Raw genomic sequence first — 25659 nt, forward strand, 5'->3', positions numbered from 1 at the left:
AATTGAGAGAATAGCTTCCTGTACAAGTGGACCCAAGGGAATCAGTTTGTACTTGCGTGGTTTCCGAGTCTCAATTAGAGTTATATAGTACATCAAAGGCAGCGACTGTCACAACATATCCCAGCTAGAGAGACAGGTAAAAAAAGCAAAACATAGCTTATAGTAAGCCATCCAAACTTATCTAGTGGACTTCTCTCAAATATTATCCAGAGGGCGATTTGATATGATACACTGAACACTCTAGACAAAGCCAGAGAGGTATAGATACTGCATGAACAAAATCAACATTGACAGTCCTAATCCAATCAGTTAGATGTTAGAACTTTAAAGCCGTGTATGTCTTCGATCTCCCTTTGAAATTAGGATATTCCCCATCTAATATCAACATGGTCTTTTTGGGAAATAGAACATATAAGTTGCATGGCTGTTGCTAGCACCGGAATATATAAACGTTCAACATAACCCCCGTTTTCTCCACTCCGTGCAACATCCATATCTGTAGATCTGACCGTCTTACCCTGAAACCTACAATCAAAGCCCTATGAGAGCCCAGTCCTGATTCCCTGCTTGGCCTTTACTTGGGTACTTGTTTGGCCCTCCGGGTCTTGCATGGCCTCAAAGCTCCGAGGATATAAGCTGTTTCGGAGTATATTTCTCTGAAGTTTCAGTTTTCATTCTATCAAGGTTGTACCAGCATTCAGAACGCCTCGACTCAAAATGGACATCGGGAAAATATGGGTGGTGATGCCTCAGACGCAGAGATGCAGCCAATGTTATCACATACCAGTCCCCACGGTTCCCCGGGATGACTTACCACGGAACAATATACCCAGACTTTCCTGATACTTAGTATAACTACCTAGGTAGATTGGTCCCTATGCATCTCCCGCCCCGAAAAGTGTTTCATGTAATAACGAAATTGCCTTTCATTTCAGGTTTTCGTACAGTGTAAACCTTGATGTATGCTGCATGACGTTGATCAAACCCGGTGTCCAAGATATTTCTTCAATCTCCGACTATGAGACAGCACATTTCGAGAGTCCAACCCAGCTACCTACAATATGCACACCTGATGATACAAAGGAGAGACAACTTCAGAGTAATAACAATGACATACGTATGTAGAAACCCAAAAGGTGGATGGAACGAGGGGAAATTTCATCGCTGCTTAAGGGATATTAAAGATATATCGAACAACAAAGCCAGAAAATCATTGGCAGCAAAACTTATGTTCCCTTCTATTTGCAAGAAGCCCGATAGACGCATGCAGACCGAACCTCTAGACTCACGTTGGTCCCCAAGCCAACCCGTAGAAGTGAAACAACCAAGAGTCCCGAAGACCGGTCAAATAACATGGCTAATCTAGTACTCGGGCTCCAGCTCCTCATCACCCTCGATGGAGTCGGAGGCAACCTCCTCGTAATCACGCTCCAGAGCAGCGAGATCCTCACGAGCCTCAGAGAACTCACCCTCCTCCATACCCTCACCAACGTACCAGTGAACGAAGGCACGCTTGGAGTACATGAGATCGAACTTGTGGTCGAGAGCAGACCAGGCCTCGGCGATGGCGGTAGTGTTGGACAGCATGCAGCTATATTATAATTAGTATCAAAGTTGGAATCAGGCTTCAAGACCCAAAAGAATCAGAGCAAAAACTTACACAGCACGGCTGAGGTTGGCAAGGTCGCCGTTGGGGACCTGCTGGGGAGGCTGGTAGCAGATACCGAGCTTGAAGCCAGTAGGGCACCAGTCGACGAACTGGATGGTGCGCTTGGTCTTGAGGGTGGCCACGGCACCGTGGGCCTCCTTGGGGACGACATCACCACGGTAGAGCAGACAGGTGGCCATGTACTTTCCGTTGCGGGGGTCACACTTGACCATCTGGTTGTGGGGCTCGAAGCAGTTGGAGGTGATCTCGGTGACAGAGTGAGCCTCGTGGGCGGCCTTGTCGGCGGAGATGATGGGGGAGTAGGCGACCAGAGGGAAGTGGATACGGGGGTAAGGCACCAAGTTAGTCTGGAACTCGTTGAGGTCGACGTTGAGGGAACCGTCGAAACGCAGGGAAGCAGTGATGGAAGAAACAACCTGAGCGATCAGGCGGTTCAGGTTCTCGTAGCTGGGGCGCTCAATGCCGAGGTTGCGGCGGCAGATGTCGTAGATAGCCTCGTTGTCGACCATGAAGGAGCAGTCGGAGTGCTCCAGAGTGGTGTGAGTGGTGAGGATGGAGTTGTAGGGCTCAACAACGGCGGTAGCGTTCTGAGGAGCGGGGTAGACACAGAACTCCAGCTTGGACTTCTTGCCGTAGTCGACGGACAGACGCTCCATCAGGAGAGCACCGAAACCGGAACCGGTACCACCACCGAAGGAGTGGAAGACCAAGAAACCTTGGAGACCAGCACAGGCATCGGCAACACGACGAACACGGTCGAGGACCTCATCGATCATCTCCTTACCCACGGTGTAGTGACCACGGGCGTAGTTGTTGGAAGCATCCTCCTTACCGGTGATCATCTGTTCGGGGTGGAAGAGCGAGCGGTAGGTACCGGTACGGACCTCATCGACGACATTGGGCTCGAGATCGGCGTAGATGGTACGGGGAACGTACTTGCCCTGGCCTGTGAAGTGGGGGGAGAAAGAATGTTAGGGAGCCATGCTTTGGAATTTTGCACATCAAGGCGGGGGAGATTTAAAAAAATTCAGGGTTTTCATACCAGTCTCAGAGAAGAAAGTGCTGAATCCGTGGTCGGGGTCGGCCTTCTTGCGCTCCTCAGTGAGGTATCCATCGGGCTATGATCCATGTTAGTCGCGGGTGTTTACCTCTCGGCAAGAAAATAGGGGGTACGGGTGCCCGAGTCAAGGTTGGGCGCCACCACGAGTTTGATTGGAATTTCAACATACCTGGATACCGTGCTCCAGACAGTACAGCTAGAAAGTCAATGCTGTCAGTTTACCGAAGACTTGTCCCTCAATGGGGGTGGTGATAGTTACCTCCCAGCAGGAGTTGGCGATCTGGCAACCGGCCTGGCCGACTGGAGAGAAATATCATGTCAGCGCGTCCATTGAATAAAATATATCAATTCCGACAAGCAGAATAGATGAACGATGTTGACATACCGTTCAAACTGATAATCTCTCTCATTGTGATCGAGTCGATGTTTTTTTAGGCTAAAAAATCAGGAGGGGAAAACGGAACCCAAACAACAAACGCGGTGGTCTGAAACTTTCGGTTAGGTTCAAATTGACAGGTAAATGCACGATGGAAGGGGGCGGGGGCTGTCCTTACCTGAAGAATGGAGGAATGGACGAGAAGATGGAAGGGAAAACAAAGTCGACCAGAAATGTTGTGGAGGAGGAGCCGTCTGTGCTGTACAGGGGGAACTTCGTTGTTGATCCGTTCGTTGGGTCGCGTTGGGCCTTTTGATTGGCTCTTTCCCGGTGAGGAGCAGCGGTTACTGACCGCCTCGTACGGGTCTCGTGATTTCACGTGATGGAGAACAATAGTACCTTGTAATATCTTAGTATTAAAAAATAGACATATTTAAGCTTAAATAGTTATACGAGAAAATTTGAAATTCGAAAATACATCCAGCTTGTGCAAGAGTGCTCAGCGTGGTCAACTCCCTTAAAGGGTGGTGTGGTGTGATAACGGCGTTTGGAGCTATCTGAATACTCGGTCAGCTCGGATCCACTCGGGGGGGAACCACCTCGAACCACCATTCGGCCATATCATAGCCAAAAGCACTAAGACAACACATCTCGGTACTGTGCTCCGTATACACTTCCAACACTATACATTCAATATTTGAATACTAATTGACCTCTAGAACTATTATTGGGATTGGTTGATCCTCGCCATGTGCCAAGAATAAGACATCTCTAAAACATTATTTCACCCACCTAAAAGTCTCCCTATATTGCACAGCAAAACACCAAGTCTCTCATCATGCATATCAAGCTCATCCCTACTCTGGGACTCATACTCCCCCTCTTCACAGCAGTGGCGCAAGCAAATGTGGAAAAGACCATCTTCCTAGCACCAGCACCAGCAACCGTCCCTTCCAACGAGCCAGACGTCGACGACCTAGGTCTGGAGCGTCTATCACCACAGAGACCCGTGGTGCGCACTCACCTCAATGCCTCATTCCCAACAGCCGCCGCACCTGACGGCACAGACTCATGGTTCTTCCTTGAAAACCTGAACCCGGGCCAGCGGTATGAAGTCCGAGTATGCTGGCTAGCCACGGTAAGATCACCCGTCAATTCCTCCTCTCCAATCCTCTATCTCCCTCTCTATTTTTATTTTCCTACATGTATAATGCCCATCGCCACACAAGAAAATATCTAACACCCCCGCCTAGCAACCAACAACATTCACCCTCACCACTTACCCACTCTCAAAAACAATCGAAGACACAAACCTCCTGTCTTCGCTGAGCATGTACACATCAGCGAGACTGGCAACATTAGACCCAAAGCTCCAGGGAAATGTCATCCCGCGCCGTGCCAATTCGCGCAGCAGCAAAGATCCGCTCGACCCTGCGCCGACTAGTGACTCGGTCTTGTTTCTGCGTGTGCACGCCGCAGCAGATTACTTCAGTGCCGACCAGGTATTGATGCAGAATGTCTCACCTGTGGCGGTGGACTTGATCCTTGATCCGTTCTTGTTTAATGTTTTCCCGCGCTCGTTGGTGCCGACTGCTGGGTGGATGGTGCTTGTTGCTATTCTTGCACTGGTGTTGGGGAGGTGGGCTGTAAATGAGGTTGGGAGGGTTGTGGGTGATGCTAGGAGGCAGAGTGTTTTGGAGGAGATGAAGAAGAAATGAGGGTTGTGTGGGGTTTTGTGCGTTTTAGAGATGTACGATTTTAGTAGGATGTATGAACTTAGCAAAGAAAAGCATTGAGATATATTTCTTGGTTCCTCTGGAGATCTAACGTGGCTGTTGGGCAATTATTTGTGTACCTCACTCGCCATTCTGGAAGGGTTCCGCACTGGTAGAATTAGCGTATCGATAGGTTAGTGAATTGGGAATGATTCAATGAGGTCTATTAATGAGAAATAAATGGGAGAGATTATAAGGAATGAGCACCCAAGCTCATTCAATTATATAGCTCATGAAAAGATTCTTTAACATGGACTACATTATCATTAGTTCCAAGGGCAAGGTTGTGTACATATCCAGTGTAGAACCATTGACCCAGACAAACAAGGTCAAATAATAGAGATGTAAAAGGCAAAATTCAGATAGCATAACAAAAACAATTAAATGCCAAAGCCGCAAAATCAGATACATAGGAGGGGGGTGCTGGATACAGGATGAGCAACGGCGGTGGGGAATAAAAAGCAAAGCTATATGGGTAGTGTATGAGAGGCAACAGGGATAAGAGTTAAAGCAAATAAAAAAACCCAAAAGCGGACGTGTAGGTCAACCAACTCTCCCTCCCTTCTTTCCTCTCTATATGCGGCTCCCAGAACCTGATTGGTATTTATGCCAGTCTATTCCAGATAAGCCCAGTGGACGGACTGACATCTAGATCCAATGACGAGATCACACAAAACTCCCGTTAAATCGTAGCTGCGTGAATGGCTCAGCCATTACAATTAACGTAGCTTAACCTTAATCTTAATCTTCAAAGAAGTTCAAGATCGCGCGGATACCCTTAGAGCCCAGACCGTGCGAGGGGTAGGAGATATACAGCGGGTCCTCGGTGGCACCGAGCTTAGCACGGAATTCACTCTTGCGCACAAGGTGGAACTGCTTAGCAAGGGCTTCGTAGGTGTGCTCCAGCATCTTGACCTTGGTTCCGCGCATGTTGTGGCCAGCGGTGAGCTGGGTAGTGGCGCCAGCGCCAAATGTGAGGCCCTTGACGCCGGCCTTGGCGGCGGTCTGGATTGCATGCGTAACAATGTACTCAATAACACCGTTGGGCGCGCCGGGGAAATCAAGACTGTACTTGACTTGCATACCGTGGGCAGGAGATAGCATAGCCAAAGCGACGAAGGCGCAGACGACGCCGTTCTTGTCAAGGGCGTAGAAGTACCAACGGTGCTCGGAGTCACACCATGGGCGGATTTGGGACAGGTGCACTTGCGTGCCCTTGCGGTTGGACAGCCACTCGCTGACACGCTCGTCAATCTTCTTGCGGATATCGTCTGGTACCATCTCGCCTTGGTTCATGGAGACCAACTTAATGCCCTCGGCTTCGGCGCGACGCAGCTTACGTGCAATCTCTCCGTCAGAAGCAGCCTGGTTGCGCGATGGATCAACGCGCTCTTCGGCGATACAGGACAAACTGCGCCAGCCTAGTCTCTCGCCAAGGATAGTCTCAACCTCAGGCGAGCAGAGGATCCACACGGGCTTGAACTTGGTCTCGCGGCGTAGCCATTGCAAGAATTGCGTAATTGTGCGTGTGTACTGCTTGGGATCGCAGGCCGGGTTACCGGGAATGATTGCATAGTTGTTAGAGCTAGGAACGTAGGCGACAGCTGCACCGGTGGTCATGTCACGCCAGATCTTGAAGCGGTCATCAAACCACGAGGTAGATGTGGCATCGCCGTAATTAGCGACCAGATGTTCCAAAGGCTGCAGCTCACTGGGGTCCGAAGCTGCCCGAGCTTTGTGCTCGTGGTGCCACGGCGGTTCAATGGTCGACGACTCTGGGTGTCGGAGTTGTTCAGAGACAGGCTTAGCTGGCAAACTCTTGGGGTCGCGAGGGAATAGTGATGTGAGGCGGATGTTGCCCAGTTTGAGAATAAGCATCACGATACGTTCCAGGCCAACTCCTGCGCCAGCATGGGGCGGGGCACCCCAGCGGAAGCCCTCGAGATACTCCTCCATATCATCCGGGTTAATACCCACACGCCGCATATTTTCTTCGAGCATGTGGGGATCGTGGATACGTTGGCCACCCGAGACAATCTCTTGGCCACGAATGAACATGTCAAATGAGTTGGTGTAGTTGTCATCTTCGGCGTCGGGCATCGTATAGAAGGGACGTGCGCCGCGAGGGAATTTGTCAAGGACGTAGTAATCGGTACCGTATTGCTCCTTGACAAGCTCACCCAGGCGAATTTCATCACGGGTACCCAGGTCCTCGTCTAGAGGCAGTTGCTCGCCGTCTTCATTCAACCAACCAGAGTCGTTCAGCATCTTGATACCATCGGTAAAACGAATGATTGGGGTCTTTTCCAGCCATACGACATCTTCGGAGGGAAACTGGTGCTTGACGAGGTCGACCTCACGGCGGTGTTTGGTGTAGATACCGCTGAGAATATTTTTAATCACAGCGTCGAGGGTCTCAAGCATCTCGTGGTAGTGCTCCTCAATAGCCATCTCAAGATCCAATCCAGTATATTCTGTAAGATGACGGTGGGTATTGGAGTTTTCAGCACGGAAAACAGCACCAATCTCGTAGACGCGGCCGAAATCAGCAGCAATAGCCATCTGCTTTGCCAATTGAGGAGACTGAGCGAGGAATGCAGGGCGGCCGAAATAGTTGACCTGGAAGACACTCGCTCCGGACTCCGTAGCGGCGCCTTGCAACTTCGGGGTGTGAATTTCGATGAATTCGCGGTCATCAAGGGCAGAACGGAACAGATTACATGTCACGGCCTGAAGGCGGAATATGGATTGCGAGGTTGCGGTGCGAAGGTCAAGGATTCGGTTGGCCAAACGGGTCCGGTCCGGGATATGGTTGCGGCGGCCCTCGGCCTTCTCTTCTTCGTTGGTCCGAATCTCTGCCTCGTAGACGCTGAAGGGAACAGGTTCCTCGCGACGAACTTGAAGGTGAATCGAGTCAATGGCCAGCTCGACATCATGAATTGAGCAGCCCAAAACTGGAACTTCGGGCTTCTGGACAGTGCCGCGGACCGTGACAAAAGACCCCACTCGGAGGTGCTCCACCCACTGGATCATGGCGAGAGACGAGATCCCCTCCCGCTCATGCAACACACCCTGGAAGGTACCTAGCTGCTGGCGGAATACCAAGAACACTAACTTGGCACTCATTCGACGGATGACGTGCAATCGTGCGGTGAAGAACACTTCCTGTCCATCCATGGCAAGGTTTATGTCATCGATCCGAGTCCGCAATTCTCGTGGTCGAGTGGCCGACTGCATCAAGGGAAGCTCGCCATATCGAGCTTTCATGTCAGGCGTCTCCGCAGCCGCAGATTTGGCAATCTCCTCTTCCTTGTGGCGGCGGTCGGTCTCGGAGAACATCTCCTCGCTGAGCCGGCTGCGCTCGCTTCGACGGTGTTGACGTACCAACCGCTTTTGTTGATTTTTGCTCAAGGTACCGGAAGAAGAGTCATCGGAGACATCTTCAGATGAAGAAATATAGTCATTCTTCTCACGTAGGAAGTTGCTGAGAATGCTGCGACGAGGGGATGCGGTGGGGGAACCAGACCGAGATTGGTTGGTACGAACTTTGGGAGGTAGGGCAGAGCGAATGTTGGAACCGGAGGAGTCATCCTCAGCACTCAACTGTCCTCTAATTGCCTTTGAGAGGGCACGTTTAATCGACATCGTTGTTAAATCTGAGGGAAAAGCGAACGAAGAGGGGAGATTTTGTATATATAAGCCCTGGGAGAAGTGGGGGGTGGGCCGGAACGGGCGATTTCCAATCGATTTTAACCTTGGAAGTTGTCTCAAGAGAAATCCCGAGTTCCGAGACCGACCTAAGCACACAAATAGCTCTGGAGGAATTGAAGATGATGGAATAGTAGAAACTGTAGAAACTAGAAATTTCCAAGTATCAACCGAAGAATCCAAATAAATATATGTCTTTTACAAAGTACACAAAGTCCAAAAAAAAAGATAAACCTGGCCCTGGAATGATGACATCATCCGAGATCCAACCTTGGAAAGCACCTGGGCACCTGGACAAGCCTGATTTTCTTGGTATGGAGTCCGCAGTCCCTCCTCACAGGCCAAGGGAAAACTGGCCATTGCTTCTTTGCTTCCGTTGATCTTACGTTGTACTTTCTACTCTATTTCAATATTACTCCGAACCTGCGTCTCTCACTAGTATTATTTCCCTCACATCCTCGGTTTGCTCTTCCCTCAATCTCAAAATATCTCACCTGGTCTTACGCTATTCCCGTCTTATCACCCTCGGCTTCCGACTCCCTCCGATGCGCATACCACATTGATAGGACGAACATTACTTCCCACTGCAGCGTCATGGCCTCATCTCGTTGGTGGCTCTATGTGCAGGCCATCTTTTGGCGGTTCCTGATGCGGATCGGCATGTTCCTGCACGAGATCGCTCCCCGACCACCCCGACCGTTATTTACCCGTACCATTACCTCCGACTCCGGCCACCCCGTCCTCCTCCACTTCTACTGCCCACCAGATTATCATGGGCAGCGAAGGCTAGGCCATCGGTTTCCCGTCGCCGTCAACTTCCACGGTGGTGGTTTCACACTTGGTGCCGCCACGGATGATTCTCGCTGGGCGAAATCAGTACTGGACAATGTCGGGGCCGTAATGGTGAGTGTCGCCTACCGACGAGCACCCGAATACCCATTTCCCGCCGCAGTAGACGACGGAGTCGAGGCACTACTATATCTGGCGACACATGCTGGCGAACTGGGATTGGATGTGAGCCGTGTCGCGCTGAGCGGGTTCTCTGCGGGCGGCAACCTGGCTGTCACAGTGCCCTTGCGGTTGCGGAGCAGGATATCCACGGAAGTGAAGGACCAACTAGGTCGAGCGGAATCCACACAAAATCTGCTCAATCAGGTCAGCGATCTCAACATCGTTGCTTTGTTCTCTTGGTACCCGATTCTTGATTTCGAAGAATCTCGCGATCACCGTCGTGCTATGAGTCTGATGCCGGATAAGACTCTCCCTGCATTTTTCACCACCCTCTTCGATGAGGCCTATCTTCCTGATTTAGACGAACGTGTCTCCCCATATGCCTCTCCCATCCACGCATCTGACCGTATGCTGTCGGACGCCCTTCCCCACGACGTGTTTCTCTTTATTTGCGAGTGGGATATGTTGATGAAAGAGGGCCAATCTTTCGTTCGCCGCTTAGAAAATCTCGGTAAACGGCCCCGTGCCATGCTCATCGAGAAAGCTCGGCATGCCTGGGATAAGTCACCCAATCCCTGGCGGGATCAAAACAGCGTGGACATCTTATACCGCGATGCCTGTGCGGATATGAAGGCTATCTTCGACCGGTGATCATTTTCTTGACTTTTTATGTCTTATATTCTTAGTTATTTTTTTAGCACTGCGGGGCTTTACCTTGGCGTTTGAACTGGCATCCACGGCGTCGACTGTACATAGCGTTGTTTGATATATTTATCCTACTGTCACTTTATCAACCCGTTCCATATATACATATGTACCTACAACATATATACGGTGTATCTGCAGCTGTCTTATCAGATTATATTGGTTGGGATCACATGTATAACATCGACCTCGACTGCAATACTGAAAACTAAGCGGAAACCCAGAGCCTACAACCCTCACATGAGAATAAAAGTATGGAATACACATCAAAGATGTACCACATGATATCACTCGGAACATTTCATTTTCCATCAGTCCTCACCTCTTTCCACTTTGTGATAGCAGGCAAGGTATTCACTGAGTGACGCTACCCCAGGCGCATGTACCGGCTCCCATTTCTTAATGCTCGACCGAGAAAGGTTAGCGATATTAAGTCGCCTCATATTTGTGCTAGCAAAGCTGCACAGCGCTGAGCGGAGTCTTTTGTGTCTACAAAAGAAACGCTGGGATGATTACCAAGACCGATTTCAACAAGGGTTGAAGCTGAAGAATATTAGAAAACAGATCATCTTGATCGAGTCTTTGTGAACTCACCTTCAGGATCATAGCTTGGCCATCCCTGGGCTTTTAGTCCGTGTTGGGGATCAGCGATGAATGATCCCCAAGTTGAACGCATCTGGCCCTGCAACTGGCGCTGCGCATCAGACTCAGCAATCCCGGTAATCTCAGCAGATTCTCCAAAAATCATGTTAAACTCCACGCCATGGTATGCTCCACTAGTAGGGTAAAGACGGGTATTCTCCCAGTCCGCGTTATATCGAAATCGCCAAACTGGTGTATGTCGGCGTCTTCGGTGTGCTGCTTCGAGATTGGATGGGCAGAAGAACGTTTGCATATTGAAGACATCCCATTGCTTGTCTGTTAACTTCGATCCCTGGGCGTAGGCCGCAACCTTGTAAAACCCCGCTTCATTGGCGTTATGCCCGACCAAATAGGGCTGTTTGAAGAAGGGATGATTAGCAACTACATTGCTCACCGTTGAGTATGGTCGAAGTCTAGGAGAGCCCACTCACTATGCGGGCGAATTTCCCTTGCTGCGAAAGAAGAGTGTAATTCTCAAAAACAGTCACATTATCCACAGTAGGCTGGAAAGCCGGAGATTTCCTCGCAGGATTTGTGGTTGGAACTTTCACTGCACTAGCTGCTGCGAGAATAGCGGTCGCGTTTTGCTTTCTCATACACGGCAGCACATCCCCTGAAGAACCACAGCCTAACTGGGCAGACACAGTATACCAATGCTTTGCTGCGGTTGTCCTATTATTCGTCGGGAAGCTGAGGGCTGTACCGGAATGCGAGATCAAACCGGCAACTAGAGGTTCGGAGTGGTATGCGTATGCCCAATAATCAACAGAAGCACTTCCACAGGACTGGCCAGATATAGTAATGCGGCTTGGGTCACCACCAAATCCATTTATATTTTGCTTTACCCATTCAACGGCTAAACGTTGGTCTAGTAGACCAAGATTGGGAGGGTTTCCAGGCAGACCAGGAAATCCGAAGATATTCATGCGAGAGTTGACTGTCACAACGATTACGTCCTCTGCATCGGCAAATCTGCCTCCATAGTAAAAGGGAGTATTGGTTGTGCCACTTGTCCATCCTGTATCATAGATTAGAAACATGAGGTAATATATACACAAGAAGCAAAAACCTACTACCACCGTAGAAATGGACATAGACTGGCTTGAGCTGATTTGAGTCTGGCTTGGACCAAACATTCAGAGTCAAGCAATCTTCACTTTGAGTGTTGTTATTAATAGCCGCGAAGGCTTCGAAGATGCTGTCAAATTGTGGAGTTTTGTCGGGATAGTCGACCAGCTTCGACACCGGATACATGCAGTCTCTGTATATTTTGTGTTGATTGAGGAAGCAGAACAATGTTATGCTAGATAATACTCACTTCCCCTATATTATACTAGTGTCAGAACTTCACATTTCATGCAATTTCATAGCAGGATGTAAATGATAGAATGAGCTCTTACATAGTCCGAGGCGATGTGAACACCCCTTGGTGTGTAGGGCTGGGGCGGTGCGAATCGCAATTGGTCGACCGGCGGCTGCGCGTAGGGAATCCCCAGCCATTCTGTGACCCCCGGATTCTTCAATGCCTCGTGGCCCTGAATAACTCCATTCGACCCGACATGGGCCTGTCGCGCTACGGCAACGGCCGTGAAGACCAGCCATGTAACTCTCATGGTTCACCCTTACACCCTTTCAAAGAAAGTGTTAATTAAATCGGAGAAGCAAATTAAAGAAGACAGAGTGTGGGAGAAGCTGGGTGTTGGAAATCAACTAACGCATCTAATATAGCGTCGATAGGGCTAAGTGGGGCTTTGCCGTGATTTAGTTTAGGTCGGGAAGACTCTGTAATAAGTATGGGGAGGTAAAGGAGGAGGATAGAAGCTTTTGTAAAGCCATTGTAGGGCAATGAGAATTTAGAACGAGCATTATACAGGGCCGATATCACTGCATATATACATACCTTGAGATTTATATGCACACTCTCTCCCATATCCGCTGTTCGCTTGCCATAACCATGCACCACAGCTAGGAAGCAAAAGCCAGCCAAATGGAGGAAACAGTCGCAATGAGCGCCATTGAAAGCGCAGTACGAAAGGCACATGGTCCCTATCTGAGATACCATTCAGGATACCGTCAGTTGTTTGACCATAGAACGACATACTATGGATTACGGCTTTTATCGCTACATGGACAATCGCGTCAGTCCTCGTCATAAACTTTCCGGTGTACCCCAATCGACGCTTCTTAGAAGCCTCGAAAGAAATAAGCACTCAGAAAACGACTACTAATAAAATTTAAACATAGGGAGTTTTATCCCTCGGTTAATCTGGACTCTTATCGAGTGCAACATGGGAATAATCCGTGCATGTCTCCCTACGATGCGCCGGCCGCTAAGCTTTATATTTCAATGACTTTTCAAAAGCCCCACTCGGAGGGAATTAGAAAGGCCTAGTTACGCTCCCATTGAGCTGAGGTATATAAAGTGCCAAATCCGCCTGCGAGAGAGTCAAAGCCAAGAGGATATTTTTACAGGAGGCGGAGTTTAGTCGACCTTCTCTCTAAACCAGTGTCCACCGACTGACCACCTCCAGTATACCAACTACATACAAAGTAGATAGTAGATAGCTATGTGATACCCGATGCTCAGGTTGAGACTCCCTCAAGTACCTATAGCCTGACCCTATGCTTTGGCCCTCGGACCCGCTTTTCACCTACGGCCCGCTTTCCCGTCTTGGAAGGTCCACGGGTGATGGTCCACGAAGTGTTGCACAAGAAAGGCTAATTTCAGGGCGTACCGATATCCTTAAATTTCTTCAAACGTTAACCTCAAGAATAAGAGTTGGGTATTTACCTAAGTTTGATATTGTTCTTGAACAAAACTACTCCGTAGGTATCGTCTTTCCCGAAGTGGTAATGATCCAACTACCCCTCTCTATGTTGAACCTGTCTATCTCCTTTGGCTTTCAGCTACGCGCCCGGCCCCCCGGCCCCCAAACCCATCCCCGTTGCTTATCCACTGGGATGCCATTATTTGTGTGTCGCTTAGCCCAAAAGGTGCTGAAACATTATAGCGGCGCTTACGATGTCGATCCCAGGGTCTTTGTGCAACTCTAGCTTTGATGTTGCCTTCTCCTATTCCAATAATGGGACTGTAGAACACTCCTCATCCAGCTGCTTCAATATCTCTTCATCTCGCGATGGTCCCCTGTTCCCTTCTCCACCTCTCCATATTTGCGTCCCTGGCCGCAGCATCCAAGCAGTGCTATTTTCCTAGCGGAGATGTTGCCCTCGACGACGTCCCTTGTTTTTCGGGTGATGCAGACTCACCATGTTGCTCCAAAGATTCAATTTGTCTCAGCAATGGGCTTTGTTATGGGGTCTCACAACCATATACGCTGAGCCGAGGCAGCTGCACCAATAAGAACTGGTCAGCAGACAGCGGGTGCGACGATAAGTGTTCTGATGGTAAGCCGATCTCATACATTTCGAGGTTCTGATTCAAAAGCTAACAACTACCTTTTTCTTGTTACAGCAACCGACATGCGCAATACAGGGTGTGCGCTGCCGTTTTATCACGTTATGGACAAGAAACCTTACTATTGCGCCAACTCCGTTGTGGTCAATTCGTCCGGCGACCTTGCTTGTTATGCTGGCTCCCCTTTCACACTTAATTCCGGGGAGTTGATATCGGGCAAGGCTGCGCTCGCCAATTACACCACTGGTGATACTAGCTCAAACTCCACGTCGGATTCGAGCACAACTGCATGTCCAACTACGCCAAGCGACGAGAACAAGGCGGGCAATGGTAATACGGAAGGGAAAAATAACAACGCTGTCGTGATCGGAGCTGGGGTGGGAATACCACTAGGAGTCCTGCTTCTCACTGCGCTGGGCTGGGCATTATTTGAGCGGAGAAAACGACTTTCTGCTCAGGCTTTGGTGGCGGGACTCCAATCTCAGGCCGCTGCGACAACGACGTACTGGGATAGACCGGGACAGAAATCAGGTTATTCTCCTCCTAGTGAGCTCTCTGCCTACAAGCCGCCCCAAGAGCTGGAGACTCCCTTCCGTTGACGGCAGTGTGGGGTCATCATGGTATCCTCGAGATGACGCTAGAAGGATGGGTAGTTGAGAGGGAATTTATATGCTTGGGTGATAGGCTGGCTCCCGCCAGGTTTAATGTTGGTCAGTGGGCCGAAGAGGCAAGTTTCCTAACAGGAGCTTCAGAGACAAAAGTAAAGGCGGGTGCCAAGTTATCATAAAAACCCAGTCAGACTTCCGTGGGCGGGTAAGGTATTGGGCGATCTTCAGGCAAGGTCTAGTTCTGATCAACACGGGTATATGCGCCCGCAACGTCTGTTTATCTATCCGGGATAGTATCCACCAATTAACTGTCTACATCAATTGGGATACAAGTAGCTTTCCCTGATAAAAGGATCCTCAGGGATTTCCAAGGTTGACGATGGACGGTGACGAAAGAGTGGAGCTACATTCTCTTCTGGGTCTGGAATCAAGCTGTAACTTGGCAGATCGAAACTCGTTAAAAAAATCATTAGAACGTCTCAAATAATCTTATTTTTTTTCTAGTTTTCTTTGCTGTGTTAACTTTACGCAATTTATCTTTCTTATTTTTGTTGTGATGGGACCTTCACAGGAATTTGACCGGGATACCGGAGTCAAAGGTATGTCAAAACGCCTGAATAAATCACTGCGAAGCGGGGATAACGCTAATACACTGATAGACGCCGTGGAAGCTCCCGAACGCGAGCAACCAGAAGGCACCGAAGAAGAAGGAAGCAAGAATGATGGCATGGGCCATAACCCATCATATAGTTTGGCGGGCTCTGGCGCGCAGAATCCGAACAACAACCGTGGGTATACAGATGAAGAGTACGAGAAGTACAATTTTCAGGCCGACAAAGGAGAGGACGGTCCAACCTGGAGTCTGGCTCAGCCACTCCCTCATATTGTCCGACCTGGAATGCGTCACGGCGCCTTACCAGAGGATCGAAAGGAGGATAAAGGCGCCATGACAGAGAGTGACGAGGATCCGGCTCAGATGGACGAAGTTCGGAAACAGCAGTCAGCGGAAAATCGAAAGAAGAAGGTCAATGATCCCCGGGAAGACGGTTTTTTCAATACTTGGTCGAAAATTCGTCACTATCTTCGCGAGCCGATGGCTGAATGGCTCGGAGTAAGTTGTTGATATCGCCAAAAAATTCAAACTATTTGGCTAATAAATATCTTTCGCAGACAACTATGGCAATGACAATCGGTCTTTGCGCTACTTTATCTAACTTCACTTCTTCCGGACAAGCTGGATCATACCCTGCTCAAAGTGTTGCTTGGGGCTTTGGATTCATGACCGCCATCTATACTACTGGAGGTATGTCTGGTGGCCACTTAAACCCAGCCATCTCAATCTCGCTATCTGTATTTCGCGGATTCCCCGCGCGTCGATGCGTCATATACATTGCTGCGCAACTCCTCGGCGCTATCACTGCAGGAGGTATATCATACGCGATATACCACGATGCCATTGTTGAGGTCGCCACGTTAGCCAAAGTACCTCAGAATGCAAGCGTCGCCGCTCAGGCTCTTCTCACCTTACCGAAATCATTTGTGCATCCTGCGACTGCGTTCTTCACCGAGTTTCTGGGCAGCGCAATCTTAGTTGGCTCTATTCTCGCCCTGGGAGATGATACAAATGCACCCCCAGGAGCGGGAATGCAGGCATTTATTATTGGGATTATCATTACGATTGTGATCCTTGCACTTGGGTACAATACCGGAGGGTAAGTGTTCCATTCCTAATTCCCAGCACTACCAGGTTCAAAACTAATCATCGGTCTCTTTATAGTTGTTTCAATTGCGCACGAGACTTTGGCCCGCGACTTGTGGCGGTCATGGCTGGATGGGGTGGACATATTTTCCGAGAATACCATGCGTGGTGGATTTGGGGTCCATGGGTCGCAGATATCACCGGTGCATTGTTTGGTGCCTTGGTCTATGACATGGCCATCTTTACTGGTGGTGAAAGTCCAGTCAACTACCCTCCGCGGAGGCGGAAGCGCGCATACCGTGTGAGAGCTTTGAACCTTCGGAAGAAACTTAGGATTGGGAAAAGAAAGCTGCCCGATCTTGAGCATTCTATTGCGGATACCGAGCATTAAACTACATATATACTTCACATTGATGGATAATTACCTCTTTTTATAGTTACTTGTGGGTTTAAAAGTAAAATTACTGAGCCTATGGATCTTTAGTTGTTTCATATACGTATCGTACTAAGTTATGTGTCCACACTACTCACACCCCACTGAAAGAGCCAATGAAGCTTCCGGTTGAACCTAGTAAAGGCTTCACAAAGGTACAGACTTGGTCACGAAGGTTCCTATGTGGAAGTGTTTGGAATCCGAGACGTTGGGGATCTCGGGAGCCGACGGATGCCGAAACTATGATCCACGGAACAGGGTCCACGGCCAACTTTGTTTTTATATCGAAAGTTATGATGAGTGTCGACAGTTTACTCCGTACCTCGATAGGCATTGGCCAATAGAGAGCAGTAAATCCACCAGCGAACACGGAGAAGCAAAGCCGAGAATTAATAGAAAATACGGAGTAAGTTTTAGAAATCAGACACCTCGGACCTCCACAAATCAGCCTCAAAACACTAGTCGGAAATAAGAGAATGGATTCAGCTATAGGTGGAGATTAATCCGCCAAGCTTATCCAACCAATAGAAGCGACCAATTCCAATTCCCTAAATGTTTGAGTCGCTTAATTGGGCTGTAGGGGTCCTTATAAAATGAGGTCTCACTTTAAAAATAGGGTCCGAGAAAAAAACTAAAAATCAGGGGGAAAAGCAATATATCGTAATGGACATCTCAGTCCCTTAGCCTTAACCTAACGGCTTTTCCTGCCGCATAGATGATTATCCTGTCTCTTGAATCCTTTCATTCTTCATCTACACCGTCACCATGCTCGCCCGGGGGCCATCATTCACCAAATTCTCAACGACAACCATATTCATCCTAACATGTCTCTTCTTCATCCTCTATTACCACCCCATGAGACTGGCAACACCAGAAGGGCCCTCCGAATATGATACATCCAGAAAGGGCTTCCAACCAGCATCGCCGCGGATCCCAGAGAAGATCTGGTACAAAGTTGGGCCTAAAGGGTTGAGCGACCAGTCACACGAATGGCTGGACGATTGTCTCCACAAAAACCCTGCTCATAGCGCGCAGATCATGACAGACCTCACTGGCGATCAATATGTCGAACAGAACTTCAGCCATCGTCCTGATATCGTCCACGCCTACCTTTCTCTATCCGTGCCAATCCTAAAAGCGGATTTCCTACGCTATCTGCTTCTTTTCGTCGAAGGCGGTATCTGGGCTGATCTTGATGTCTCGTGTGGTGATGTACCCATTAGAGAATGGATCCCTGAGACAATACGCGCTAAAGCTGGGCTTGTTGTTGGGTGGGAGTTTGATGTTGGCTGGGGGGGATAGCTTTATTCGGCAGTTTGAGAGTTGGACCATTATGGCGGCGCCGGGCTCGCCGCATCTTTTGATGGTTATTGAGGATATTATGGATGGGATTCGACAGAAGACCGGGGAGTATGGGGTTCCTGTTTCCGGGTTGACTTTGGAGATGACGGGGGATGTGATTGACTTTACGGGGCCCAGACGGTTGACTCGCGGTGTTTTGAAGAGTTTGGAATTGGTTCGCAATGAGACGATCGATATGGCGAGTATCTCGAATCTCTTGGAGCCTGTCCTGGTTGAGGATGTTTTGATCTTGCCTGGGTATTCATTCGCTGCAACGTCGAATACTTACAGCAATGAGAATGTGACTGGTCCTTCATTGGTCCAGCATCATTATGCTGGCAGTTGGAAGAATCATAATGGTGGTGAGATGTGACGGGGGATATGAATTCATGTACATTTAATCTTGCATAGAGCCATATATTTTCAAGGCAGTCGGGTTTATTAGACCGTTAGAGGAGTTCACGAAATTTCATGTAATTATTTTCCCATTTTTTGAACAAGCTAGATTTATCAGCACTATGGTAGTACACGAGACAGAAACTTCTCAGGAATTCCACCGGATAGTTCCCATGCACGCTCAAGAAGAACGACATCGTCAGTCATAAGGTATCGGGAACTTTTTGTGAAAAAAAAAGATCGAAAGATCGCAAATATTGGTGGAAATCCCAAACGCCACGCTGAAGTAACAAAAAAATCGAACCAAATATCAAGTCCTGATCCGAGAAAGATAGATCGTATCTAATTCACTCCTCATCAGTCTCAGTGAGATCGTCGCCGGATTCATCATCGGACTCGTCAGCTCCGCTGTCCGAGTCATTTGCGTCGTCGAGACCAGGAATACCGCGCCACTCGACGTAGTCGCCTTCCAGCCAGCGACGGCTGCGGGGAAGTTGGTAGGGGTCGAAGGGGAAATATGCGTCTAGTTGATAGCCGATGTTATCACCAGCGCGGATCTCACGGCCAACGTGGCTGAAGCGAGGGTCTGAGAGATTCGAAAGGTTCCTGAAGGCAGTCACGCGAATCCGCTTGTTGGTCTCGAGGAGAGGGTAGACATATAGGAATTGGAAGTGGTGGGCGATGCGGGCGAACTCGGAGACGATGGCCGGGGAGCACACCTTGAGCGGATTCAGTCGCGAATAGATGCATTTGTGAAGGAATTCTTTAATGTTGGGGGAAAATGCGATCTGGCCCGGCTCAAGCTCATCAACCTGGTCCGGAGTATCACCATCAATGGCAGCGGTTGTCAGATCCCGCCACCGGAAACAGAAGATGTACAGAAGTGCTTGTGCGGTAGAGTAGAAAGGTCCGTAGCGACGGAGATCGGGACCGCGGCAGCTGTCTTCATAATCCATACGTAGGCTGTTGAGATGTGTGAGGAGAAGGTCAAAGACGTCGCGGACCACTTCTCCGGAGATATGGGCACCACGCGCAACAAAGCTGGCTAGGTATGCGGCTGCTGACTGGCGCAGGATGCCAGGCTGTAGCTTGTTGAAAATAAGCTGCACAAATGTGGACGCGAAGCGATCAACGAGCACGGGCGAGACCTGGGAGAAATGGAACAAGAGGAACTGCGAGTGACGGGATCGGTATGTTGGAAGGATGATCGTTTGGAAGTGGCTGAGTAGCAGATCCAACGCATTCTCCTGATCATCTAGGGTGCCCGAGGTGAACGGGGGCGAAAAGTATTCGAAGAGGATATCAATCATGCCATCCACTTTGAGAATGTTTTCCTTGATCTTCTTGGCCCCCTTGCTGTCGTCATCTTCTGATTCCTCGCTGGAAACTGAGGCATCATCATCATCTTCCTCATCGTCAACCTCATCCAGAATTTCTTCGCCGACCTCCTCTTCAAAGTCCTCCATATCAACCTGGATTTCAACGTCGACCTTGACAAGCTTCTCGGTGATAAGAGCCAGGATGTCAGACTGTAGCTCTGGGGCGTACGTGATGATTTGGATGAGATTGCGAGTGTAGGCGACATTGGCGCTAGCTGAATCTGAGTCGACAGGGAACTGGGCAGACAAAATCTGGGAGAGGGAACCACTGCCGGCCGGGATGAGCCGAAGCACATGGCGCATTGCCATATGGACTCGGGTATGCATTTCAGATGGTGACACGATAGCGTAACCAGGGAGTCGACCGAGTCCTCGAGGGATGGACCCGAAGTTGGTGGCTAGCATCTTCAAGACAGGACCGAGGAAGGTACCCTGTGCGGCGGCAAGATTTCCCAGGAACCGGATGTACAGCTTCACGTAGGATTCGTCCCGTCCGAGCCACTCGCTGTTGATGATAGCGTGGACCAACCCGCTGCAGGAGCGGTCCAAGGACGCGACATGCGAGATCAGACCAAGAAGATGGTTTCGTAAAGATGCGTGTGTTGGTGACTCATATGCAAGCAGGCTGTCATCGTCTTGCTTTGTTGGATCGGCAGAAAACATTCCCTTGATTCGGTCGTAGCCTTCGCTTTCTGACATCGTGACATGTCGGTGGATAGCCGCGCGGACCTCCTCCCGAATGAGGGCCAGGCTCTTTTCCGATGAGGTAACATCATGTATCTTCACATCTTGGTCAAACTGCACGCGGGGTCGCTTCTTGTTGGGAGGAACGGCTTCTGTCGCGTCTTCTACCTGGGATGAGGAGGGGGAGGGGGGAGATCCATTTCGCTCATCTTGCGTTTTGAACCGGCGACCACGGGAGGAGCTTTCGAGGTTTTGAGGATCGGGACTGGAGAAGAAGTTGGAAGCATTTTGGATCGAGATATCGTAGGTGTTGGCGGTAGCGCCGGTTTGCGTGAAGTCGTGGCAAGGGAGACCATGGCCGAATGCGAGGAAGAAGGGATGTAGGACAGGTTCTAGGCAGAAACCAGTGTCGACATTTGCTTCTCTGCACTCTGGCAGAGATCAAATCACTTTGACTTTGGATTCAACGTCGGAGCTTATTGAAGAATGGTCCAAGCACACGACACTTTTTGCACGTCGAGATCTTGGGGCTTATGCTACAGATAGGAATAGGAGAGAACAGCAACAGTCTGTCTGCATCCGTGGAAGTCCAGTTGCTTGAGATAGATAAAATCGGATGCAGACAGAATGGTCGAGTTGCTGAATCCAAAGCAAAGCAAAGCGAAATTTTTCCTTCTTTTCCTTCGGTCACTTGTGGAGCCTAGCGGAGCACCCGTGACCGTGTCGGTGAGCCCTACGCTATGCCTATTTGGGTAATATTGACTTATGTCATCGTGTGCTCATTGAAAGGTTGTCGCATTTTATACATCATCTCCTTTAAATCTTACTGTTTTTAAGTTCAAATGCCATTTTGAACGCGTCTATTGGAATATATTTGAGACCCCGGAATGAAATATCAATGAAACTCCATACGAGACTCCCAAAAAGTCCCCTGCCAGACCCCAGAATCCCCACAAAGACTTTGTAAACCTCATGGAAGGATCGTAGGAAGCAGCTGACCCAAAATGAAACATAAATGAATGACGATAAAAGGAGACCGTCTATTACGGGAAGAAAAGAGTAAAATGGCAGTTATAAATTGAAAAATCAGGGTTGAGCGCGGGAAAAGGTCCTCCCATGGTATCGTGTAAAACAAGGGGCAATAGTCGTAAAAGAAAGAATAATAGTTGGTCGTCATAGCAGGTCAAGCGAGGAATATCCAGTCCTTGCAAGTCCACAATCTCGTGTCGTTGATCGCCCCGGATCAACCGGGGGGTGAAGGCAGCAATTATGTTAGAACCAAGATGTGGTCACAGGCCCACGTGTGTCCTCGAAAATGCTGCCGTACAGTTCTTCAACTTCCACAAGATAATCTTCGACGGAGAACTTCCTGAGCCCCTTGGCATAGAGAATCCGCTCTTCATCATCGAGCATATTCAAGCCTCCAAATTCCTCCACAACCTCGTTCACCTGCTCTAGCTCTTTGCCGAATGGATGCGGCTCGGCCTGGAAGAACTCCTGTGTTGCACGAATGCCCGGTGTGTTGCGCGCCGCGTTTAGCGGAGGCGGGGACATTCTAGAGACCGACCGCTTGTGAGCAAGCTCCTGGTGCGACCGCTTGGTGTGGGACAGAGCCCGCTTGGGCACCAGCGGAGCATCTGCAGTAGACGAAGACGTGGAGGAACGCGGGTGGCTTGTCACCGTCGGCGTGCGCTTCGGAAAATACGACGTCAATGGGTTTGGGTCAATTGGAGAGCTCTCGTAAGGAGAGACGTCGGGCGAGGACATTGAAGACGCGTAGCTTTGCGGCGAGAAGGCAGCGTCGGAGTCGTCACGCGATCCTAGTGATGAGGCAGATGAAGAGCCGCTGATATGATTGATATCCGGGGCGTCGTAGGCTAGCATGTTCGTCGTGGACAAAAGCTGGACCGGTCCAGAGATGTTGCTGCGCTTTATGCTTGCCGAGTTGAGTCGCACATGCCCTTCGCCACGATATGGCATGGGTGCGGACACTTCCGGGCGCTTATTGCGTCGGGTGAATGCTCTTGTGAGGGTCGACATGGCGGATTCGGAGATTTGGTCAAGTTCAAAATATGGTAACGGTGTATTTTGACACGGTCGGAAATTGATTTATAACTCTACACATGCAATGTGTGAGATTTGTATTTGTATTTTTCTTTTTTTTTGGTATCTGGTCGCGCTTTGCGATCGGATCCGTTGGAGTCTCGCGTGGTAAGACGATCGCGGAAAGAATGTAAGATCAACTGGAATGTCCAGTATCAGATTGATCGATTGATCGTGGGTTGAGTTTGAATTTCAAATTCTATTGCAAAGATGCAAAAATGAATGTCCAGTCCTCTTTGATTTTGCGCAGCAAAATGTAGAGGGGAATAACAGTGTCTTGTGTCAAGGAATGGTGCACAGGTCAAGAATAAAATAGAAGAATAAAAAAGGAGTCCAGGATCTCAGATCACTTTGTATCTAGGACTAAAAGAATAGAAGAATAAGGAGAGAATGAAGGAACAAAGACACACACACACACACAATCCCAAGGAGGTTGAAAAAAGAGAAGGGGGGGGTTCCTCCTTACGGGGGATTTTTGGGCGCTACACCAGCGTTTGAGGTTGACCAGTAGCAGGACACCCCAAAGGATGCGGATGGAGCCTAACAGGAATTCACTTCAGGGTCTGGCTATTAGGGCCCAGTGTTCTCGATGATAGAATGGTTCATCCAAACTTTGGCTATTTGCCTCCTTCTACGGTATATGAACTACGCCTATTTATTCGCCTCTAGAATCTTGAAGGGGCCCTGATCCGTACCCCCGAGATGGTTCCAGCCCCCCATCCTCCAGGGTCATCTTCTAGGGTGTCGGATATGTGCCTAGGTATGGAGGGGTCATCGGGCAAACGTATACGTGTGTTCGACGTGTCCTATCTGCGCTGTCATTCCATATCAAACACCCTTGAAGTCTACAGGTTCATGTAAATAGTTCATGTAAATACCATCCCTCGTAGAAAGTGACCCGTACAGCGTGATGTGATAATGTCCCGAGAAATAATATAATTGAAACGGATGCAGGTCCGGGCTCTTAGTCTGAATGCACGGGCGTTTCACCAACCACTTGTATCCGTTCCACGCTCAAAGTAGCCCGTGTTTGTGACCCGTTGGCTTAGATTTAGCCAAGTAGAGGAACCAATCAGAGGATTCAACTGGGTGAACTCAGGTCAAGGGGTCTTGTTGCGAGCGCCTGCAGCTGATGGAGTTCGGAGCGGTTAGAGAACTTCCAGATCACTGAGATTGTGTGTGGTGCTCGTTATTTGAGTGGACTGGTGGATTTTCGGTGGAGTATTGGTGTTTAAAGTCTTAAAAGCCTTCATCTCTGACTCCACCGTGAAAATTGTGTGGAGTGGGGTGAAACCCGCTAGGGTCTAGCAATATAATGTCGTCTGCGATGTACTCTGTATTATTGTATTATATTGTATATTGTAAATCGCTCATCGATGGATTTGAACTCGTCTTTGATTTCACAACAAAGCCATTCTGGCGGATTGATCATTGGAAAAAAAAGGTTCCAGAAAACACGTGGGGTGATTACAAAAATGGTAGCCTCAGGCATTAAGGCTCCATCATGGCTTAGCCCGTTACAGATAAGGAACCTGGGGGTCCATGAAGATGTGAGACTTCCATATCACTTTGTACCATTGTGATATACATGTTTGGAACACATCACTTCAAAAGTAAAGACTCGGATTATTGTGTGACAGCTCCTCAGCTTTACTCGGCCCCGTCTCCACTCCAGCTCTTGCCTCCGAAACACCCACAACATCCTCGCCAACTATTCCATCTCGGGAACTATCTATAGACGGCACAGGTTCGGGTTCCACCGCGGTCTGGTGTCCAAAATAAACCGGCGAAGCCAACACACCAGGGTGGGTCTGATGAGCATCGTATGAACTCCCCGAACTGACCCTGTTGTCCCTAGGTGGCCATGCATATGAGACTAGTCCGGAATGGGGTTGATCTCCCAGAGTCTGCTGTTTATCGTGAGTAGGAGTCATAGGAATCGCGTAGCCACGTCTCGATGTGTCCGAAACCGCCTCACTTGGTTGCTCGATGGTAAACCGGTCGGACATGACCGTCAGCCAGCGCTCCATATCCGGCCATTCTCGAAGGGGCAGCTGAGACCACTCGTCCATGCGAGCTGCTTTGTTTTTAGGGCTAGTATCCGTCTTTGCTGGAGTTTGTACTGCTGCTGGTTGTCCCATTGAACGAACGGTCATCAACGCCCCGTAAAGAGCTGCCTCGGTCTCTGCCAGCCTCTCTTCCAATTGGTTCAAGTATCCCAACGGTAACCCTCTGGGCCAATGAGTTAGTTGGTTTCCCGCGGGTACCTGCATATGTGTAGGCGCTGGGTACTTGCCTTTTACCACTCTCGGGGTAGATGCATTTCGATGCTTCCCCTGTACATTGGGAACAGAACGGACTTAATGAAATGCAAATGGTTAGAACTAAGACCAGCTATCGAATTAAACGGTGACGTTTTTGATCTTACAGTTTGCGATCACACTATTCGGTCAGCACTTGTCTTGCTGTTGCGAAAGAATAACATACTTTGCATTTGCGTTGTCTGCATAGCTCACAGGAAATCGCATTCAAGTTCTCTTCTGATGACATCTTGAGTCAGTCGATCTATACTTTTTATGTGGGGTAGTGTATTCTGGTCACACCTGGCATGGTGGCACCAGGTGCCTTCCGCTTCGATCGCAATTGCGCCATTTGTTGATTACAGGGTTATACAATGCAGAAAGCAGTGCAACCCTCGAAGATATGCAAGATATC

At 49.3% G+C, this 25659-nt stretch overlaps 12 protein-coding genes across 12 annotated transcripts; 6 read left to right on the top strand and 6 right to left on the bottom strand.

The window, feature by feature from the left end:
* Positions 1-1093: 1093 nt before the first annotated feature.
* N7487_008268 (tubulin alpha chain) lies at positions 1094-3529 on the bottom strand. The gene is made up of 7 exons (XM_056875998.1): positions 3284-3529; positions 3115-3214; positions 2989-3029; positions 2899-2925; positions 2712-2787; positions 1661-2615; positions 1094-1591 (listed from the first exon to the last, which is right to left on the bottom strand). The coding sequence occupies exons 2-7, from the start codon at positions 3137-3139 to the stop codon at positions 1363-1365; spliced, it is 1353 nt and encodes a 450-aa protein (XP_056728186.1). The 5' UTR covers positions 3140-3214; positions 3284-3529; the 3' UTR covers positions 1094-1362.
* A 414-nt stretch (positions 3530-3943) lies between these two features.
* Positions 3944-4823, top strand: N7487_008269 (uncharacterized protein; the record flags this gene model as incomplete). Its single annotated transcript, XM_056875999.1, has 2 exons — positions 3944-4243; positions 4359-4823. 2 exons carry the CDS (start codon positions 3944-3946, stop codon positions 4821-4823), a joined length of 765 nt encoding a protein of 254 aa, XP_056728187.1.
* A 798-nt stretch (positions 4824-5621) lies between these two features.
* Positions 5622-8525, bottom strand: erdS (aspartyl-tRNA synthetase, cytoplasmic; the record flags this gene model as incomplete). Its single annotated transcript, XM_056876000.1, has 1 exon — positions 5622-8525. One exon carries the CDS (start codon positions 8523-8525, stop codon positions 5622-5624), a length of 2904 nt encoding a protein of 967 aa, XP_056728188.1.
* Positions 8526-9182: 657 nt separating this feature from the next.
* N7487_008271 (uncharacterized protein) lies at positions 9183-10190 on the top strand (the record flags this gene model as incomplete). The annotated part of the gene is made up of 1 exon (XM_056876001.1): positions 9183-10190. One exon carries the CDS (start codon positions 9183-9185, stop codon positions 10188-10190), a length of 1008 nt encoding a protein of 335 aa, XP_056728189.1.
* Positions 10191-10683: 493 nt separating this feature from the next.
* N7487_008272 (CAZyme family CE10) lies at positions 10684-12499 on the bottom strand (the record flags this gene model as incomplete). Its single annotated transcript, XM_056876002.1, has 6 exons — positions 10684-10787; positions 10839-11241; positions 11318-11904; positions 11960-12147; positions 12205-12209; positions 12287-12499. The coding sequence occupies 6 exons, from the start codon at positions 12497-12499 to the stop codon at positions 10684-10686; spliced, it is 1500 nt and encodes a 499-aa protein (XP_056728190.1).
* Positions 12500-14023: 1524 nt separating this feature from the next.
* Positions 14024-14900, top strand: N7487_008273 (uncharacterized protein; the record flags this gene model as incomplete). The annotated part of the gene is made up of 2 exons (XM_056876003.1): positions 14024-14291; positions 14359-14900. The coding sequence occupies 2 exons, from the start codon at positions 14024-14026 to the stop codon at positions 14898-14900; spliced, it is 810 nt and encodes a 269-aa protein (XP_056728191.1).
* Positions 14901-15465: 565 nt separating this feature from the next.
* On the top strand, positions 15466-16999 carry N7487_008274 (MIP/aquaporin family protein; the record flags this gene model as incomplete). Its single annotated transcript, XM_056876004.1, has 4 exons — positions 15466-15508; positions 15569-16020; positions 16080-16621; positions 16687-16999. The coding sequence occupies 4 exons, from the start codon at positions 15466-15468 to the stop codon at positions 16997-16999; spliced, it is 1350 nt and encodes a 449-aa protein (XP_056728192.1).
* An 807-nt stretch (positions 17000-17806) lies between these two features.
* Positions 17807-18343, top strand: N7487_008275 (uncharacterized protein; the record flags this gene model as incomplete). Its single annotated transcript, XM_056876005.1, has 1 exon — positions 17807-18343. The coding sequence occupies one exon, from the start codon at positions 17807-17809 to the stop codon at positions 18341-18343; it is 537 nt and encodes a 178-aa protein (XP_056728193.1).
* Positions 18344-18374: 31 nt separating this feature from the next.
* On the top strand, positions 18375-18755 carry N7487_008276 (uncharacterized protein; the record flags this gene model as incomplete). Its single annotated transcript, XM_056876006.1, has 1 exon — positions 18375-18755. One exon carries the CDS (start codon positions 18375-18377, stop codon positions 18753-18755), a length of 381 nt encoding a protein of 126 aa, XP_056728194.1.
* A 370-nt stretch (positions 18756-19125) lies between these two features.
* Positions 19126-21690, bottom strand: N7487_008277 (rDNA-binding RNA polymerase I transcriptional factor; the record flags this gene model as incomplete). The annotated part of the gene is made up of 2 exons (XM_056876007.1): positions 19126-21233; positions 21669-21690. The coding sequence occupies 2 exons, from the start codon at positions 21688-21690 to the stop codon at positions 19126-19128; spliced, it is 2130 nt and encodes a 709-aa protein (XP_056728195.1).
* Positions 21691-22113: 423 nt separating this feature from the next.
* Positions 22114-22881, bottom strand: N7487_008278 (uncharacterized protein; the record flags this gene model as incomplete). Its single annotated transcript, XM_056876008.1, has 1 exon — positions 22114-22881. The coding sequence occupies one exon, from the start codon at positions 22879-22881 to the stop codon at positions 22114-22116; it is 768 nt and encodes a 255-aa protein (XP_056728196.1).
* A 1670-nt stretch (positions 22882-24551) lies between these two features.
* On the bottom strand, positions 24552-25596 carry N7487_008279 (uncharacterized protein; the record flags this gene model as incomplete). Its single annotated transcript, XM_056876009.1, has 2 exons — positions 24552-25303; positions 25548-25596. 2 exons carry the CDS (start codon positions 25594-25596, stop codon positions 24552-24554), a joined length of 801 nt encoding a protein of 266 aa, XP_056728197.1.
* Between the last annotated feature and the right edge of the window lie 63 nt (positions 25597-25659).

This window comes from Penicillium crustosum (assembly GCF_028827405.1).
Source record: "Penicillium crustosum strain IBT 35664 chromosome Unknown utg000003l_segment0_segment0, whole genome shotgun sequence".
Taxonomy (NCBI): Eukaryota; Fungi; Ascomycota; class Eurotiomycetes; order Eurotiales; family Aspergillaceae; genus Penicillium; species Penicillium crustosum.

What these genes read in the sequence shown, in the direction of transcription:
- N7487_008268 (XM_056875998.1), bottom strand. Translation starts at nt 3,139, where the DNA reads ATGAGAGAGATTATCAGTTTGAACG. An exon ending in TCGCCAACTCCTGCTGGGAG is followed by an intron (nt 2,926 to 2,988) that starts GTAACTATCACC and finishes TTGACTTTCTAG; the next exon opens with CTGTACTGTCTGGAGCACGG. An exon ending in CACTTTCTTCTCTGAGACTG is followed by an intron (nt 2,616 to 2,711) that starts GTATGAAAACCC and finishes CCCACTTCACAG; the next exon opens with GCCAGGGCAAGTACGTTCCC.